At 46.1% G+C, this 17,048-nt stretch overlaps 1 protein-coding gene across 1 annotated transcript in view; it reads right to left on the bottom strand.

Annotated features, from left to right (window-relative positions):
- Nucleotides 1-15,877, bottom strand: part of LOC126350301 (uncharacterized) — a 177,579-nt gene extending 161,702 nt beyond the window's left edge. Inside the window, exon 1 of the mRNA XM_050002504.1 lies at nt 15,681-15,877. Coding sequence (XP_049858461.1) covers nt 15,681-15,744 — 64 coding nt within the window. The 5' untranslated portion in view covers nt 15,745-15,877. The remainder of the gene's footprint in view (nt 1-15,680) is intronic.
- Between the last annotated feature and the right edge of the window lie 1,171 nt (nt 15,878-17,048).

Below are 17,048 nucleotides of genomic sequence, written 5' to 3'. Positions count from 1 at the left end.
TATGAGTCTGAAAATAGTCTCCAAGTAGCCGACGTAACTATTTCCAATCAATGATCGGTTCATTTGGTCCAGAGGACCCACTCCATTCCATGTAAACACAGCGCACAACATTATGGAGCCACCACCAGCTTGAACTCTGCGTTGCTCGCAGCTTGGATCCATGTCTTCGTGGGGTCTGCGCCACACCCGAAACCTGCCATCAGCTCTTACCAACTGGAATCGGGAGTCATCTGAGCAGGTCACGGTTTTCCAGTCGTCTGGGGTCAAACCGATATAGCCACGAGTCCCTGCAGGCGATGTCGGTCGTCTGCTGCCATAGCCCATTGACGCCAAATACCGCCGCACTGTCCCGCTGCATACGTTCGTCGTACATCCCGCACTGATTTCTGCAATTATATCACGCAGTTGCGTAAACTTCACTGCTCTCGGTCGTAAGGTAAGGTCTTACCTGCGTTGCCCATGGTGAGAGGTAATGCCTGAAATGTGGTATTCTCGGCACACCCTTGGGCGCGAAATATTGAATTCGCTAACGATTTCCGAAATGGATTGTTGCACGCATCCATCCCCAACTACTACTCCACGTTCAAAGCCTGTTAATTCCGGTCCTGCCGTCGTAATCACTCGTATACCTTTCACATGAGTCATCCGAGTAGAAATGACAGTTCCGCCAATGCACTGCCCTTTTATACGTTTCGTTCGCGTACGCTCGCCATCTTTATATGAACACACCGATGTCCCATGACTTTCGTCACCTCAGTTAATCTCCATGCTAAGAAAGTTTAAGCCATTTTAATACAATCAGGATAATGTGGATTATGATCAAGTAGCTAAAAGAAGTGACACCGGCTTAGGTAGATGCGTGACGGTGACCGACAGCCGGTGGTAAAAAGAAAAGCTAACAGGATATTGTGACCCACAGTCGTAACAATGGCTCAGTTCTCACGGCGCTGAAAGGCGGAAAATGTGGGAGGCAGCGCTTGAAAGGTATGTCCTTTTTTCTTCGAACGAGACGTGATGTTTACCTTATGCTAGCTTCCCTGGTTTTTAAAGCGGAACCAAAATGCACTACGCGTAAACGAGTTTCCTTGAAACAGTGTAGTAGACCGAGAAAACTGGACTTCTATACCAAACTGAATCTTTTGACACCAGTACAAGGCGACGTCCGATTCCCAGTTACTGCATTACTGGACCGCTAAAGCACGACCGCTAGGGTGCGGCACTGGATGCACGAGAGCGGAATTTCTTTCCGCGCCGTTGCCTCTGATCTTGCGTGAGCGTCACGTTCTACCCGTGGAAAGTCGCACCAGCTGCGGGGAAATACCAGCGTCTTGACGTAAATAAATTTGTACAAAAAGTCGCTGGCTGCTGCATTTATTGACGTGTTTTGTGGCTGACAATGCATTTCGTCTACGGTGAATGATATACCAGTCAGCAAATGTGTTGTAACAAACAAAAATGAGGGCCTAATACCTGCCGGATTCAACGTCACCGGAGACACAACATTAACTCAGCTGCAGAAAAGGGAGGGAGGAAAGAGGATGCGGTGCTCGCCTTCAGCTATTTCCGCAACTTTCGGTAAACCCAAACAGGCCGCCCAGAGAAAAGTGGTACAGCGGTTAAGACAATGAACTCGCATTCGGCAAGAAAGAGGTTCGAATCCCCATCAGGGTGACTAGATCTACATTCTCCGTGATTACCATAAATTACTGAAGGCGAATGACGGAGTGGTTCCTTATAGAGGTCAGGACCAATCTTCTTCCCCATCTTGCCCGTTCCGATATTCTGCTCTATCTGTGATAACGCAATCGTTCACATTTTGTGCATCAGGTTCAGCTTAAAATGAACATGCTTTACTTTAAAAAAAAAACAATATTTACGACCTGAAGAGGACAGCTAAGACTGTTGAAACCGGTTATGCTGAATAAAAAATATTTTGTGCCATCTCGGCTTTTGAATGGTTTCTAACAGTTACAACAGATCGCCCCTCAACACTCTCAAAATGAGAAAATTTAATAAATTTTCTCTTATTATTATTGAAATTCAGAGCGGCCAGTCGCTCCTTGTAGGCATAACTGTGGCAAGTTTACTACGTGTGAATCAATGGGCGGCTTTGACTGGAGCCACATCGGCGAGTTTCGGGCCCCTAGTCTACCCCACTTATCTTACCGGAGGAAGGGAAACTAGAGGTTAACGTGGAATCCGAACCACGAGTCGTTCGTGGCCAATCCTCACATCTTCGAGACGTGACGGCTGACTGGTCAGAACAAAATTAAATTCCGCGACGTCTCTGTTTCCAGACACGTGCTTTACCGCTGTACTCTGGCACATCAGAAAGTGTGGGCGACAGCAAGCACAACCTCGGACTGGAGAAGGAAACTGGGCGTACTTGTCTTCAGCGACTTTTGGAAACGAGGAAATACGAGGGCGAACCAATAAATAAGTCGAAAACTGGGATAGAAACATCAGAGCAGCGTGAACCAGCATGAAATTTATTTTTCTGTTCAGCATAACCTTCTTGTAAACTTAAACAATACATCATCGTTCGACAAAGCGTTAAAAGCCAAAGGACATAATTCTTGTGGCAGCATTAGTTGGTTCCTTATATTGCTGCAACCCACAAGACTGATGTGTCCTGGGGGTAACGAAATACTCCTAGATGGAGAAACTATGTGCCATCACTGGATAACCAGAGTAGCCAGCCGTTCCTTGTTTGTGACTTTTTCTTGTCCTTTTCTGATTTACTTTATCCAACTGAACACAAATTTCCTAAAATACATTTTAACCATATATGGGACGAATTTCGTTATGGACGTACTCTGCAGACATTCCCTCGTCTCACAAAAGTCGCGTTGTTCTTGTCAGGTACACACTCAAAGCACACCTGTCATCTTAGTGTGGCTGAAGGTCATTAACCAATGCCCGTGGAACACTGTGTATCGGCCACCATCCACGTGACATGTATTGTCACCTTCTGGATACGTATAGGGGCTAAAAATTTGGAAATTTGTGGTAGGTTCCTATGGGACCAAACTACTAAGGTGTTCGGTTTCTTGGCTTACACACCAATTAATCTAACTTAAATTTACTTACTCTAAGTACAACACACACACCCATGCTGAAGGACAACTCGAACCTCCGACGGGGGGGGGGGGCCGCGCGAACCGTGGTAAGGCGACTCAGGCCGAACGGTTACCCCGCGCAGCCACAGGCGCGAAATTTAAAACGATATTCTGGCGTTTGCGACTTATCTATTCACTCACCCTGACGCCTAAATCTGCTTCCAAAATGAATTTTCACTCAGCGTCTGAGTGTGCGCAGATGTTAAATCTCCTGGCACATTAAAACTCTGTGCCGGACCGGCATATAGTTGTAATATACCGGAAATTGTCATTTAAATTCCGATTTACGGTGGCTTATTTGATCCACTGTCCTCTACCACGCGCGTCCATTGTCTTACCTATGTACCATTTCGCTCGGTAAATTCTGCTGCAGCGCCGATGGCTCCACCAACCTCCTCCCTCTCAGCGGAATCGCTGAACGTCACTTGCAGAGTTTGCAGTATCTGGACTGCGAGCCCAGTGTGTGGTGTCAGAGCTGCGTCATGTTTTGAGTGCAGAGTGGCGCCTCATTCCGGTAACGGCCGTTGGCTGTGGTGACGTCTGCTGTATTTCCAGAATCACAGGTGACGGTTGTAGGATCTGTGCTGTGCCGGTATGCAGCTGGTCAGAGATGCGGGCCGCAGAAGCGTGAGTCAGCGCCGAAACGCGTGGCGGCGGCCGGGAGACGCGTACGCTGCGGTGACGTCAGCGGATGCCGCCGGCAGCAGTCCTCATGGGCCCTTACAAGGCACTAACGGACGTCGGCCGACCTCCGAGGTGCTAAACGCCGATTTGGACGTGCGCATCGGGTGATGACTGATGACCCACTTTTACATGTGGCGTCGGACCTCCATTTACAGAAGCGAGCAAGCGTAGGCTGATTGTGTACATACTCCCGTTTAGGCACGACAACCAATAGACGCGTCGAATGAGCGTGGACAATGAGCACCGCGGTCTGCGTCTTCAGAAACTGCACTTTCCCTGTCTGAAGCAGAAATATGTAGTCGCTACTGCTTCATATTCTCTGATTTCATCGCTACAAAAAGTCGTGTAAAAATTAATTGGAAGACTTTGTGTACGCTGCACGTCGAACTGGTGTAGTGGCTGAGACACTGAGGCTCATTCACGAGGAGCGGAGTCAAAATACTCGTTTAGGCATCCCGACTTAGAAATTAGGTGTTTCTATATACTGAGTGACAAAGGACAAGGTATAGCGACACGCACGTATACAGATGGCGCTAGTATCGCGTACGTGAGGAATAAAAGCATTGGCGGAGCTGTCGTTTGTACTCAAATGGCTTCCGACGTTACCGTGGTTGCACGACGGGAATTAACAGACTTGAACCCGGAATGCTACTTGGAGCTAGACACGTGGAATATTCCATTTCGGAAATAGTTAGCGAATTCAATAGCCAGCGATCCAAGCGTGCGACGAGAATACCACATTTCAGGCTTTACCTTCGATCTCGGAAAACGCAGTGACCGACGTCCTTCACTTAACGACCGAGAGCAATGACGTTGTCACTGCTAACCGACTGCGTGATGCAACTGCAGGAATCAGAACGGGACATACGACGAACATATGCGATAGGGCAGTGCGGTGAAATTTGACGTTAATGGGCTGTGGCAGCAGACGGCCGACGCGACTGCCTTTGCTAACAGCACGACATCGATTGCAGCGTCCCTTCTGGGTTCGTGACCATATCAATTGGACCTTATACGATTGTAAGACCGTGGCCACGTCATATGAGTCCCGATTTCAGTTGGTAAGAGCTGATGGCAGGGGTTAAGTGTGGTGCAGACCCCCGAATCCATGGACCAAAGTTATCAACAAGGCTGGAAGGGGTTGTGTTTACGTGGAATGGACTCGACCTTCCGGATTTTTGGCTACTTGGAAACCATTAGCAGCTATTCATGGATGTCATGTTAAAACACACACACACACACACACACACAACGATGGAAATTTTGTGGTTAACAATGCGTCACGACACTAGGCGACAACTGTTCGCGACTAGTTTGAAGAACATTCTGGACAGTTCGAGCGAATCTTTCGGCCACCCTGATCGTCCGACATCGTTCTCATTTATGAGAGATATTTGAGAGTTGAGTTGATACATAAAATCCCGCGCCGGCAATACTGTCGCAAATATGGACGGCTGTAGAGACATCATTGTTCAGTATTTCTGCAGAGAACTTCCAACGACTTGTTGAGTCCATACCAGGTCGAGTTTCTGAGCTACGCTGTGCAAAAGGAGGTATGACACGATATTAACAGGTATCCCATGACTTTTGTCACCTGAGTGTAAATGGTCTAAACTTGTTGATGTGTACGAGGATTCAAATTACGTACTGACGGTCGTCATATCGAACCGCTCAAGTGCGAATATTCAAAAGTATTGAGAAGTTGGGTGCCTTGCGCTATTTTACTACTGACGACATAGTATTTTTTGAACACTGTTTGGATCGTATATACCATCATACGTCATGTATGCGTCCAGAAAAATAAGGTGATACAGAAAAGCACCAGCGTCTGCTCATGATAGAATCTGACAGCAATAACAGGTGGGCCGTCGAGAACGTAAAAAGCGACGTCTCATATATCAGTACGAACATAGCAAGGAGCTCAGCGTGTTAAGTGGGTAATTTTTGGATATCCCCCTTATAGTCACGACTAGGCACCAGGAGATTTTCACTTATTCCCGAACCCGAATGAAATTTTGAGTGGAATAAATCCGCAAACGATGAAGATCTCAAACAAGCAGTGATAGGTTGGTTTTGGGGGAAGAGACCAAACAGCGAGGTCATCGGTCACATCGGATTAGGGAAGAACAGGGAAGGAAGTCGGCCGTGCCGTTTCAGAGGAACCATCCCGGTATTTGCCTGGAGCGATTTAGGGAAATCACGGAAAACCTAAATCAGGATGTGCGGACGCGGGATTGAACCATCGTCCTCCCGAATTCGAGTCCAGTGTGCTAACCACTACGCCACCTCGCTTGATCAAGCAGTGATACGCTAGAATTAAATTTTCACCCTACAGCGGAGTGCGCGCTGATATGAAACTTCCTGGCAAATTAAAACTGTGTGCCGGACCGAGACTCGAACTCGGGACTTTTGCCTTTCGCGAGCAAGTACTCTACCATTTTTTTCTTCATTTTGTTAGATATAATTCGTTGCGTTTGGTCTGGGCGGACGTCACAAGACATCCGTTCAAGTTGATCGTTGATGTCTTGACTCAGTTTTTTCTTTCTTTTTTAGTTTAATTACAGAGACCACGCAACCCTCTGACCCAACACGCTGAGCTACCGTGCCGGCGGTCAATTGAGCTACCCAAGCGTGACTCACGCCCCGTCCTCGCAGCTTTAACACCTCCAGTACCTCGTCCCCTTGTAGGTACTGGTGGTATTAAAGCTGTGGGACGGGCCGTGAGTCGTGCTTGGGTAGCTCAGTTAGTAGAGCACTTGCTCGCGAAAAGCAGAGGTCCCAAGTTCGAGTCTCGATACGGCACACAGTTTTAATCTGGCAGGAAGTTTCAGTGATACGCTAGTTCAAATCTTTGGCGGGAGGGGGGTACAATATGGGGATGAAAAACTAAGTCTTGCGTTACAACAAGTGCCCGGACATCTATGGTGACTGCGTTTAAAAATAGAGTAAGGTATTGTAACTTTGTGCATAAAGTTTTGTGTTGACATATTTCGTCTTTATTTAGTTACGCCTAAACCTCCTTTAGTTGCTGGACGAAACCAGTGCAGATGATAGTGGCAGAGATGTTTTTCGATAACGTATAGCACTCCTGTGTGTCCCAGAGCTTCTCCTTGTTGGTACGACGGGCATTCCCAGCCAAGCTGACTCGTCGTCTCTAGCCGTCTGGGCAGTGCGTGAGCTGGCGCGGTGAGTCGGCGCAGGACCAGCTGGCAGCGACAGGCCGCGCCGGGAACGGTACCCGGACGCGGACTCCACTCGCCGCGTGGCCTTCCAGTCGCAAAGCGCAAGGCGTTCCTGTCTCTGCCCTGCCGGAAGCACGGCGGGCCCTGGAGGACCGGGCGGCCCAGAACAGTCTCAGCTGGCGGCAGCGTTCGATCCGGCGAGCGCGTCATCAGGTGATGGCCTCCCGCGGGACAAAGGCCGCGCCCGCAGTCTGCACTCCGGCGCATTGTTCTCACGGCGCCGCGGCGCCAGTGCATCCACAGCCTCCGAGGAGTCTCTTCTGACGGAGGGACCACAAGCTGCACATCGGAGCCAACAGTCGTTTCACCGTTAACAGTCTAAGCTGGCGGCAAACAGATGTCGTGGCAGCACTGGCTTCCGTTCACGAAAAGTTGACAAAGTCGCGCCGTGTTTCCGATTGGATGAAAAATTAGAAACCCTTGAAAAAGCCTGGACGGACCGTTCTAACGTTTGTCAGAAGTGCACTTTCAATCAGAGCTCGTCTGCTGAAGGGTTGTTCAAATCACCCTTTCCACGACTAAACAATTTAGTTTCAAATTATTTTATTCCTGATTTTGTGTACCACTTCCATCTTCATTAATGACACTCTATGGTATTTACAACTTTCACAATTATCGATGGATACAGTGTCTGGTCGTGCGGTAGCGTTCTCGCTTCCCACGCCCGGGTTCGATTCCAGGCGGGGTCAGGGATTTTCTCTGCCTCGTGATGACTGGGTGTTGTGTGATGTCCTTAGGTTAGTTAGGTTTAAGATGTTCTAGGGGACTGATGACCATAGATGTTAAGTCCCACAGTGCTCAGAGCCATTTGAACCATTTTTTTGATACAGTGTCTAATATTTCAAGATCTGCCGATTGCGTTCGTACGGTGAAGTATTCCATCTTCTTGAAGTTCATGTTCAGTCCCGATTTGCTATATTTTGTTATTAATTCGCCCATCACACAGCAGATATATTCTTCGTCGGTCGCAACCACCATCTACTCACAGAGTGGTTTGAAAAGTTCTCGGAACGCAATAGAAAAAAAAGTACTTACGTCACTGAAACTTTTTTTTAATTTTTCAATGTAGTCTCCTTGTAGATTAATGCACAGGGTCCAACGATGTTATAGTGCCTTGGTCCCATTTCGAAAATGTGTTTCCTCCAGACCTGCCAAGTAGTTGACAACTCCAGCTATCAATTCTTCTGATAATTAAAAAAACAGTCTTAATTCAAATTTCTTTTAATTGGAGTGACCGATTTCAATCCTTAAGGATCATCTTCAGACTCCAGAACGGCAGACGGACTTCCATGGAGCAGGCTGTGCCGATCCATGATGCTGAACTGACTGACTGCTGAGTTCAGCGTCGTGGATCGGCGCAGCCTGCTTCATGGAAGTCCACCTGTCGTTCTGGAGTCTGAAGATGATCCTTAAGGATTGAAACCGGTCACTCCGATTAAAAGAAATTTACGATCAAGACTTTTTTAATTATCATATTAATATAAGATCGCTGATAATGTTTTCAAAAATTTTATCAATTCTTTGTTCGAAGTGAATCTTCGTCCGCCAAAAAAAGTTATCGTTTTTGGGAACTAGTGGAAGTCTGACGGAGCCATATCAGGTGAATAAGACGTGTGTGGCAACAATGCATACCTTAGTTCGTGTAATTTTGCCTTGGTGACGGCACATGTGCGCGGTCGCGCGCATTGTCTTGGGGAAGATGACTTTCTTCCTTGCTAAACCTGGCTTTTTTCGCATATCTTTTGTTGCAATTTGTGTAAAAGTTCTTCCTTGCTAAACCTGGCTTTTTTCGCATATATTTTGTTGCAATTTGTCTAAAAGGTTAGCATAGTATTCTCCAATAATTGTTGGCCCAGTGGGGATATAATCTACAAACAGAATTCCCTTCGCATCCCAGAACATTGATGCCGTTACCTTTACCGCCGAAAGAATTGTCTTTGCTCTCTTTGGTGGAGGAGCATGTTTCCGCTGCTTTGGCTGTTGTTTTACCTCTGGGGTATAGTAGTGCACTCAAGTTTCATCTGTGGTCACAAACCAGAGCAGAAAATCTTGTTCGTTTCCCCTAAAACGGGCCAGACATTTTTCCGGTTCGTCCATTCTCATGCGTTTTTGATCCAGTGTCAAAGACTCGCGGCACCCCTCTTGCAGATAATTTTTTCATTTCTAATTCTTCAGTTAAAATGTGATATACCCTTTCAGATGACATCTGGCAAGGGTGAGCAATTTAACGCACTTTCAATCGGCTATCCTCCATGATCATTTTGAGCACTTCTGCAATGATTTCTGGAGTAGTGACACATCTTGGCCGACCACTGCGGGGTCATCATCTAAGCTCTCCCGACCAAATTTACATTTGTCCACTAGGCAACAGTTGAATATGAAGGAGCAGAGTCCCGTAGTGTATTCTGGACGTCGGCATGAATGTCCTTTGCTTTCATACCTTTCATTACAAAGTACTTATTCACTGCTCGAATCTCGAGTTTTTCCATCTTCGCAAATCAGTACGCGGGAACAACAACAGAGCCACGGCACCGCCACAGCTGTCTTCCGAGAGCACCGACGTGGCACGTGTTTACGGGGAACAGTCCAATGCATATCACATGAACTCGTTGCGCTAGCGCTGACCTCTCGTGGTGATTCCGAGAACTTTTCAAACCACCCTGTGAGTAGGTGGTGGTTGCGACCGACGAAGAATATATGTGCTATGTGTTGAGCGAATTAATTACAAACTATAGCAAATCGGGACTGAAGATGAAATTCAAGAAGATGGAATACTGCACCGTACGAACGCAATCGGCAGATCTTGAAATATCAGGCAGTGTATCCATCGATAACTATGAAAGTTATAAATACCAGAGAGTGTCATAAATGAAGATGGAAGTGATACACAAAATCGTATTAAATACGAAACTTTATAAAGCAGTTATTGAGCCCGTTACTATGTATGGTTCGAAGTGCTGGATAATTACGGAGAAGAACTGCAACAAGGTTAACGCTGTAGAAATAGACATTCTAATAATTATAACTGTTAAGAAAAATATTCGATCGTAGTTCCGTTTCAGAAAATGAAAATTGGCATTCAAATTAGGCAGTTAGGTCATCACACCCACAAATTCGAGCACTTGCACGCTCTAAGATGCGGCAATACACAGACATCTGAGGCTTCTTGAGTTAACAATAGTTTAAATTCTCATTACCAGTTAAAATGTGCCTTTTTTCGGAAGTGATAAATTGAAGCTAAGTTAACAAAAACTACGTTTGTTCCGTTTAAAGAACCGAAACGAAGAACATGTTTGGCGACACCGACTCTTGCAGGCTGCTTGACTGATGACCTAATTTGCTGACTTCAGTGCTAAATAACTCGGAAACGGCGCATCGTATCGAATTCTTTTTCTTAACATAACTTTTTTTCTCAGCATATCCTCCCCTGCAACACCCTTAAAAGATCTTCTGTCGCGTCATTCTTCCTGTTGCTGCGATCTCGTGTGCTTAGCGTCCACGTCCGTTTATTGAGCTATCGTACAACGATTATTGTCTTTAAAGTGGGAACTTGGCGGACATAGAAGGCGTCGATATTTTTGTTGCAAATTCATAAATTCGACATAAGCAATGAAAGACACTTCTAAAAGTGCCTATTCCCTTCACTATATACTAGAGATTTACTTCTAAGATTATATTGGGCCAAAGATTAACAGTCAAGCACACAAGGGGGCGATGATGTCGGTTCACGTTCATCTGTGCACACAATACGGCAGCGGCAGAAACAGCTGGGCTTTTCCGTTCTGGATACATTCACACGTTAACGTGCATGTTGCGTAGGCTTAGCAGTGTTGTAATAGTCCCATCACTTTCTGCGTACCTCTGCGACTACTTTGCGACATTCCTTTGCGCCGCAGAATACAATGTAAACAACGAAAACGAATCGCACTTGTTACGTTACCAGCAGAGGTGTCCTCTCCAGCTGACTGGCAACTGGCTCGTGAGGTAGCAGAGCAAGGTGACAACGCTAAATAGAAGAGAGGCGTAACCAATCTCATTTTCTGATTGGTTGTTGCTATCGTAGCCATCCTGTAAGCTACTATATGTCAACCACTTTATTATTCCTGTTCTAGATACATACGCTATTACTTCAGATTTTTGGCAGGTGCTGAACATTATCCGAAATCAATGGGAGACAGTAGTTACGCTCTATGACAGCAGAGACAGATGCTTTTAAAATCGTCATTAATTAACTATTTAAACGGCTGTTGGAATACGACTTAAATATAAAGTATCTGATGAAACGTATCCGGTCACCTGTTAGTGGACATTAATATGGGGTGTGTCCACACTTCGCATTTATGACTGTTTGAACTCTGCTGGGGACACTTTCAGTGATGGGTCTTAATGTCTCTGGAGGAATGGCAGCCCACTCTTCCTCAAGAGCTGAAACCAGAGAAGGTACTGATGTTGGACACTTGGTCCTGATGTGAAATAGACGTTCTGATTTATCCGTAGGGTTTGTTCGGGGCCTTGGGTACGCCACATCAGAATGTTTGCACGTGGCAGTCGAGACCCACACTGCATTTCTGTTATTCTGTGTCAACGGCAACAACCAGAAAGCTGATCGATACTGATATTAGGGAGAACTAATTCGCCTTTCTTTGCCTTTGTGGAAGTCAGTCCAAATAATTCCTCTCTAGCCGTCTTAAGGACAACGTAATTTAGCCATTTTGTCGAGTACAGCGCATAACTACGCGCGCCAGACAAATTGACTCTAGAAAGACAAGAAGAAATGTTTTGAGTTTGAACCAAATTGTATTTAATTCTGTTCCGAGTTCCATTACATGAGCGCGAAACTTATGTCTGTATTACACGAGGAAGGGACCTCTAACGAGTAGGGAATAAGCCGGGAACAATAGCTGAAGCCGCGCACAGACTCCCATGCAATCTGGGCGGCAGAGCCTTGTGGTGGGTGGTTCCGGAACAAGCGTGGGAAAGTGCGAGGCATGAGGGCCAAGGTAACGGCGCGGGGGCGTAGGGCGTAGCTTCCGACACGCTGTGTGCTGCGTGGCAGCCAAGCAGGCACTGCGGCGGACCGTCCTGTACCTCGTCCAAGTTTACGTCGCGCCACAGACAGCGCCAATTGTCCTGTCAGTCCTTTTCTTATTGCGGCATCTCTTCCGCAGTCGCAGTTTTACAAGTAATGTGAGGGCTATCCCGTCTTTTGTACACTCTAAAACTGTGAAGGTAGCAGGGGTGAAACGCTGGGAGCAAAAGTTTATGCAAGCCTACAACCAGTCGGCAGTTATAAAGAGGCGAACGGCATGAGGGCGTAGCACCGGTTGAGATGAGCCGTAGTTGCAGCCTGTCCCTGAAAGTGCAAGGGACGTACGCGATGTGTCGAATCAAGTGTGGGTGAAAGAACGCCGGAAATCGGCAAACTGGAACATGGAAACTAATGAACACGTCTCCAGGATGAAACACATGAGCCAGCAGCACCGGAAATCGCCACTAAAGATGCTTTACAAATAAAAGAAGCGAAACGCATATGGCAATAAATAAACTGCCTTCAATTAGTTGCACAGACGGAACACACCTCCACAAATTCCCATACTAGTTGTGCTCCAATCAGATAGACGATTCCATATTTGTGTAACAATTTCATTTTTGACATCTGCAGTCGCAAGTTGATAACCGTTGAACTCCTGCCTCAATTATCACCTAAATGACCAGGGTACGAAAACGAAAGTTAGTGGTAGCCTGTTTCCTTCTGATACAGCCTGCTGGCAACAAACGTCACCTCGTAAACCACTGGCATTGGTGCTTATCCATTATTGCAGCGTCTGTAACACTACCTTTAAGACGGTGTGGAGTGTCACGATCTCTTGATAAGTCGTCTTCCTGTGTTATTAGCATTGTTTTGTCTCTACGAGTTATTAACAACATATGGCATCTATGTAGAACTAGTTCACCGGTACGATTCTGGTTCCTGACAACAATGGTGAAAATGAAAAAGTCTGTAACAGATTAAGTGCAGTGGCCCTTCATGTGTATGTATCCGCTGCTCCAGGAAGCGAGGGGGGGGGGGGAGGGGGGAGGGACAAGCGTAATAAATAGTGCCGTTCATAACAGGTCTCGTCTGAGTATCGATGTGTGCATACCGCTGGCGAGGGATAATCTCGGTGAGTCGTGAGAATAAATAGAACTGTATCTCTGATCACAACAATGACTTTTGTTGCCTTGTGTTTAGCGCCGAGGGCTGTAGCAGCCGGTCGGCAGAGTCGCTGGTGAGCCGTCACACAGAACGACTGTACGGGTCGGTCGAGAGAATTTGCTTTTGAAATAATTCATTTACGGATAATAAGAAAGTTTTCTGAAAAAGTAGCTGGTAGCACGAAATGGCCCAAGATTTAATTATATTGTTGATAAGCTAAACACAAATAAAATTTGTATGTCTATATAGTTCAGAAACAACAAAAAGAAAAACCTACTGAAGATGTCATAACTGTGCTAAAACATGTTTGGGAATTAAACAACGTAAAAAATTGAGTTCTTGCAAGATGGCGTACCCTCTTTAATTCATTGTTGTTTTCAACAAGCAAAAAAACAGAGCTTAAAATCTCATTATAACAATAACAAACAAGCCTTATGTTTCTATATGCTCTTTCAGCACCATTGGGGGCCTGTGAAATGGTGGAGCACTCTCTATAACACGACTTCACGGTTGCGTACGCCACATTCGTTATGGGTACATGACATTGTCAACAATGCCTAAGAGCATGTGAGCAGATACTCTGTCACTGTACAACGATTTTTCAACAACAAAAGAATTGTTCCCATGTTTTTTTGTTTTTTTTGTTTTTGTTTTTTTGTTCGACGAAAGAGCCTTCAAATTTCATTCCCGCCAGTTTTCATCACAATGTTCAGCACATTGCTCGTATTTATTTCTGGCTAAAAACTGGTACTGACTAAAATAGTTAACGGCTGTAGTCATTGCTTCAACATTTCGCGGGCCAACACTATATCTGTTTGTGTTGCATTATGCAAACGTATTAAGGATTTTCGCGAGGGCGTGCTTAAAAGTAATTCCTTCTATTTTTACATTAAAACTCTTTAAAGCTTTTAAATAAAACAAACGTTATAAACATTCTACATCCTTGGTCTTCATGTCTACACATTTATTTCTCGACATAACTGCCCTGGCTACGAACACATTTCTACCAACAAGGGAACAGTTTGTTGATGTTGTCACTGTAGAATGTCTGACAGTCTCGCCTCTGCTCGCACCGCGCTTCATCACTATCAAAATGAAGTCCTCGAAAGTGTTCTGTAAGTTTTGGAAACAGATAAAAATCGGATAGGGCCAAGTCGAGACTGCTGGAGGACGATCGATGATGGCGAAACCATGGCGTCGGATTGTTGCAAGTGTCGCAGCTCCCTTTGTGGTGAGGCAGTGTCATGTGAAGGAGAGGGTGGATCACGTGTGGACGAACTCTTAGATTTCGAAACCCGATTACAGCACGCTGTTTCTCACGCACCAACTTAGTTACGTTTCCGCTTAGTCAAACGCTACAAATCGGAGCCATTTAGCGGCAGAGGGCTGCGAATATGTAACGTAAAGAATAAAGATGTAGAATGTTAATAATAGTTGTTTTGCAAATCAAACTGCCTTTTCCTGCTGCTAGTTATTTTATTAATTACATACGCGTTTCGCCTTCTCCTTTTCTAAGGCATCATCAGTGGGATCTATAATGATACAGTTTTGTTAGTTATAGATTATCAAACAGTTCACTTCGCGATTTTTTGTAAAAATATAATTACTTACGATTTGCTGATCCGCGTTTCCTCACATCTGGTCTGGAGGTCGCACTACCACTTTCATCATTGTTCTATATTCACAACTTCATGTTTGATAATCTATCTTCAAGTGTTCAAATGTGTGTGAAATCTTATGGGACTCAACTGCTAAGGTTATCAGTCTCTAAGCTTACACACTACTTAGCCTAAATTATCCTAACGACAAACACACACACACACATGCCCGAGGGAGAACTCGAACCTCCGCCGGGACCAGCCGCACAGTCCATGACTGCAGCGCCTTAGACGGCACGGCTAATCCTGCGCGGCTGATAATCTACAACTAACAAAACTGTATCATTATAGATCCCACTGATGATGCCTTTGAAAAGGGGAAGGCGAAACGCTTATGGGATTGCTTAAATAACTAGCAGCAGGAAAAGGCAGTTTGATTTCCGAAACAAGTATTTATATGCTTGCTGCGGAGGATGGCCACACAAACAAACTTGTTAATGTTAATAATGTTTGTTTAATTTAAATAGCTCTAATAGTTCTCATACAAAAAGTCCAGAGGCATTATTTTTCAGCATACCCTCGTAAATATCTGGAAACTACCTTCTACCATAAATACAAGCGATCAGAAATGAGCGAAGGAAATGAAAGACAAAATAAATATGTAATTTGATAGACAACGAGGACGTGATACGTCGACGAACGTTCGGCATAAATTTGCAAGCCGCACTGCAACCGTACGTCACAGTCTAGGCAATGCCGCTGTTTTAAACACCCGAGCAGGTCATTTGACAGGCTGTCACTTTGGTGCAGAGTACAGAGATAAATCCAAGTGCTGACTCACTTTCGAAGTAGGCTGCGACGGTGTGGGTGGTGAAGGCGGCGAGCAGCAGCACGCGCAGCGCCATGGCGCTGCGAGAGAAAATCCGCCGGTGGGGGACGGCACCGCTCGGACTGACGACGGAATCCGCGCACCCTGCCTATCCACACAACACGCACAACCTCTCCCGCTCCACACGCGCGCACCGCTCGGCCGCGACTGGCTTCCCTGTCGTCGCGTGGCGCGCGCCTGTCTGGCTGCGCCCCCACCCCGCCGCCTGGCGCAACCCTATTGGCCAGCGGAGAGCGCGCAGCGGCCCTGGCGGCCGAGACGAACCGGAGGCGACAATGGGGACGCCCGGCGCCACATAGCCAGCGGCTGCGTCAGCGTCCTTAACCTAGCAACCGCGCAACGGTAAGCGTATTCACTGGTCTCACGTCATGGCGTTACAAGGGTAACGAACACACAAACAGGACATTTATCTTTCGTACAACTATAGTACCCACACTGCTCGCCGTTGCAACTGAAACACCAGATAGAACAGTACATAACGACATTTTACTTACGCTGCGGATACAGTATAGTACAAATAATGCACAGTAAAATGTGTACTTCATTTGGGATATACAGGGTGTTTCAAAAGGTACGGTCGAACTTTCAGGAAACATACCTCACACACAAAGAAAGAAAATATGTTATGTGGACATGTGTCCGGAAACGCTTACTTTCCGTGTTAGAGCTCATTTTATTACTTCTCTTCACATCACATTAATCATGGAATGGAAACATACAGTAACGGAACGTACCAGCGTGACTTCACTTTGTTAGAGGAAATGTTCAAAATGTCCTCCGTTACCGAGGATACATGCATCCACCCTCCGTCGCATGGAATCCCTAATGCGCTGATGCAGCCCTGGAGAATGGCGTATTGTATCACAGCCGTCCACAATACGAGCACGAGGAGTCTACATTTGGTACCGGGGTTGCGTAGACAAGAGCGTTCAAATGCCCCCATAAATGAAAGTCAAGAGGGTTGAGGTGAGGAGAGCGTGGGGGGGATGCAACTGGTCCGCTTCTAGCAATCCATCGGCCACCGACTCTATTGTTGAGAAGCGTACGAACACTTCGACTGAAATGTGCAGGAGCTCCACGTGCATGAACCACATGTTGTGTCGTACTTGTAAAGGCACATGTTCTAGAAGCACAGGTAGAGTATCCCGTATGAAATCATGATAACGTGCTCCATTGAGCGTAGGTGGAAGAACATACTGACGAAACTAAAATGAGCTCTAACATAGGAATTAAGCGTTTCCGGACACATGTTCACATAACGTCTTTTCTTTATTTGTTTGTGAGGAATGTTTCCGGAAAGTTTGGCCGTACCTTTTTGTA

The sequence above is a fragment of the Schistocerca gregaria genome, chromosome 1 (assembly GCF_023897955.1).
Source record: "Schistocerca gregaria isolate iqSchGreg1 chromosome 1, iqSchGreg1.2, whole genome shotgun sequence".
In the NCBI taxonomy this organism is placed as follows: Eukaryota; Metazoa; Arthropoda; class Insecta; order Orthoptera; family Acrididae; genus Schistocerca; species Schistocerca gregaria.
Note: the sequence above shows the minus strand (reverse complement) of the source record. Positions and strands in the feature narration are given on the sequence as shown.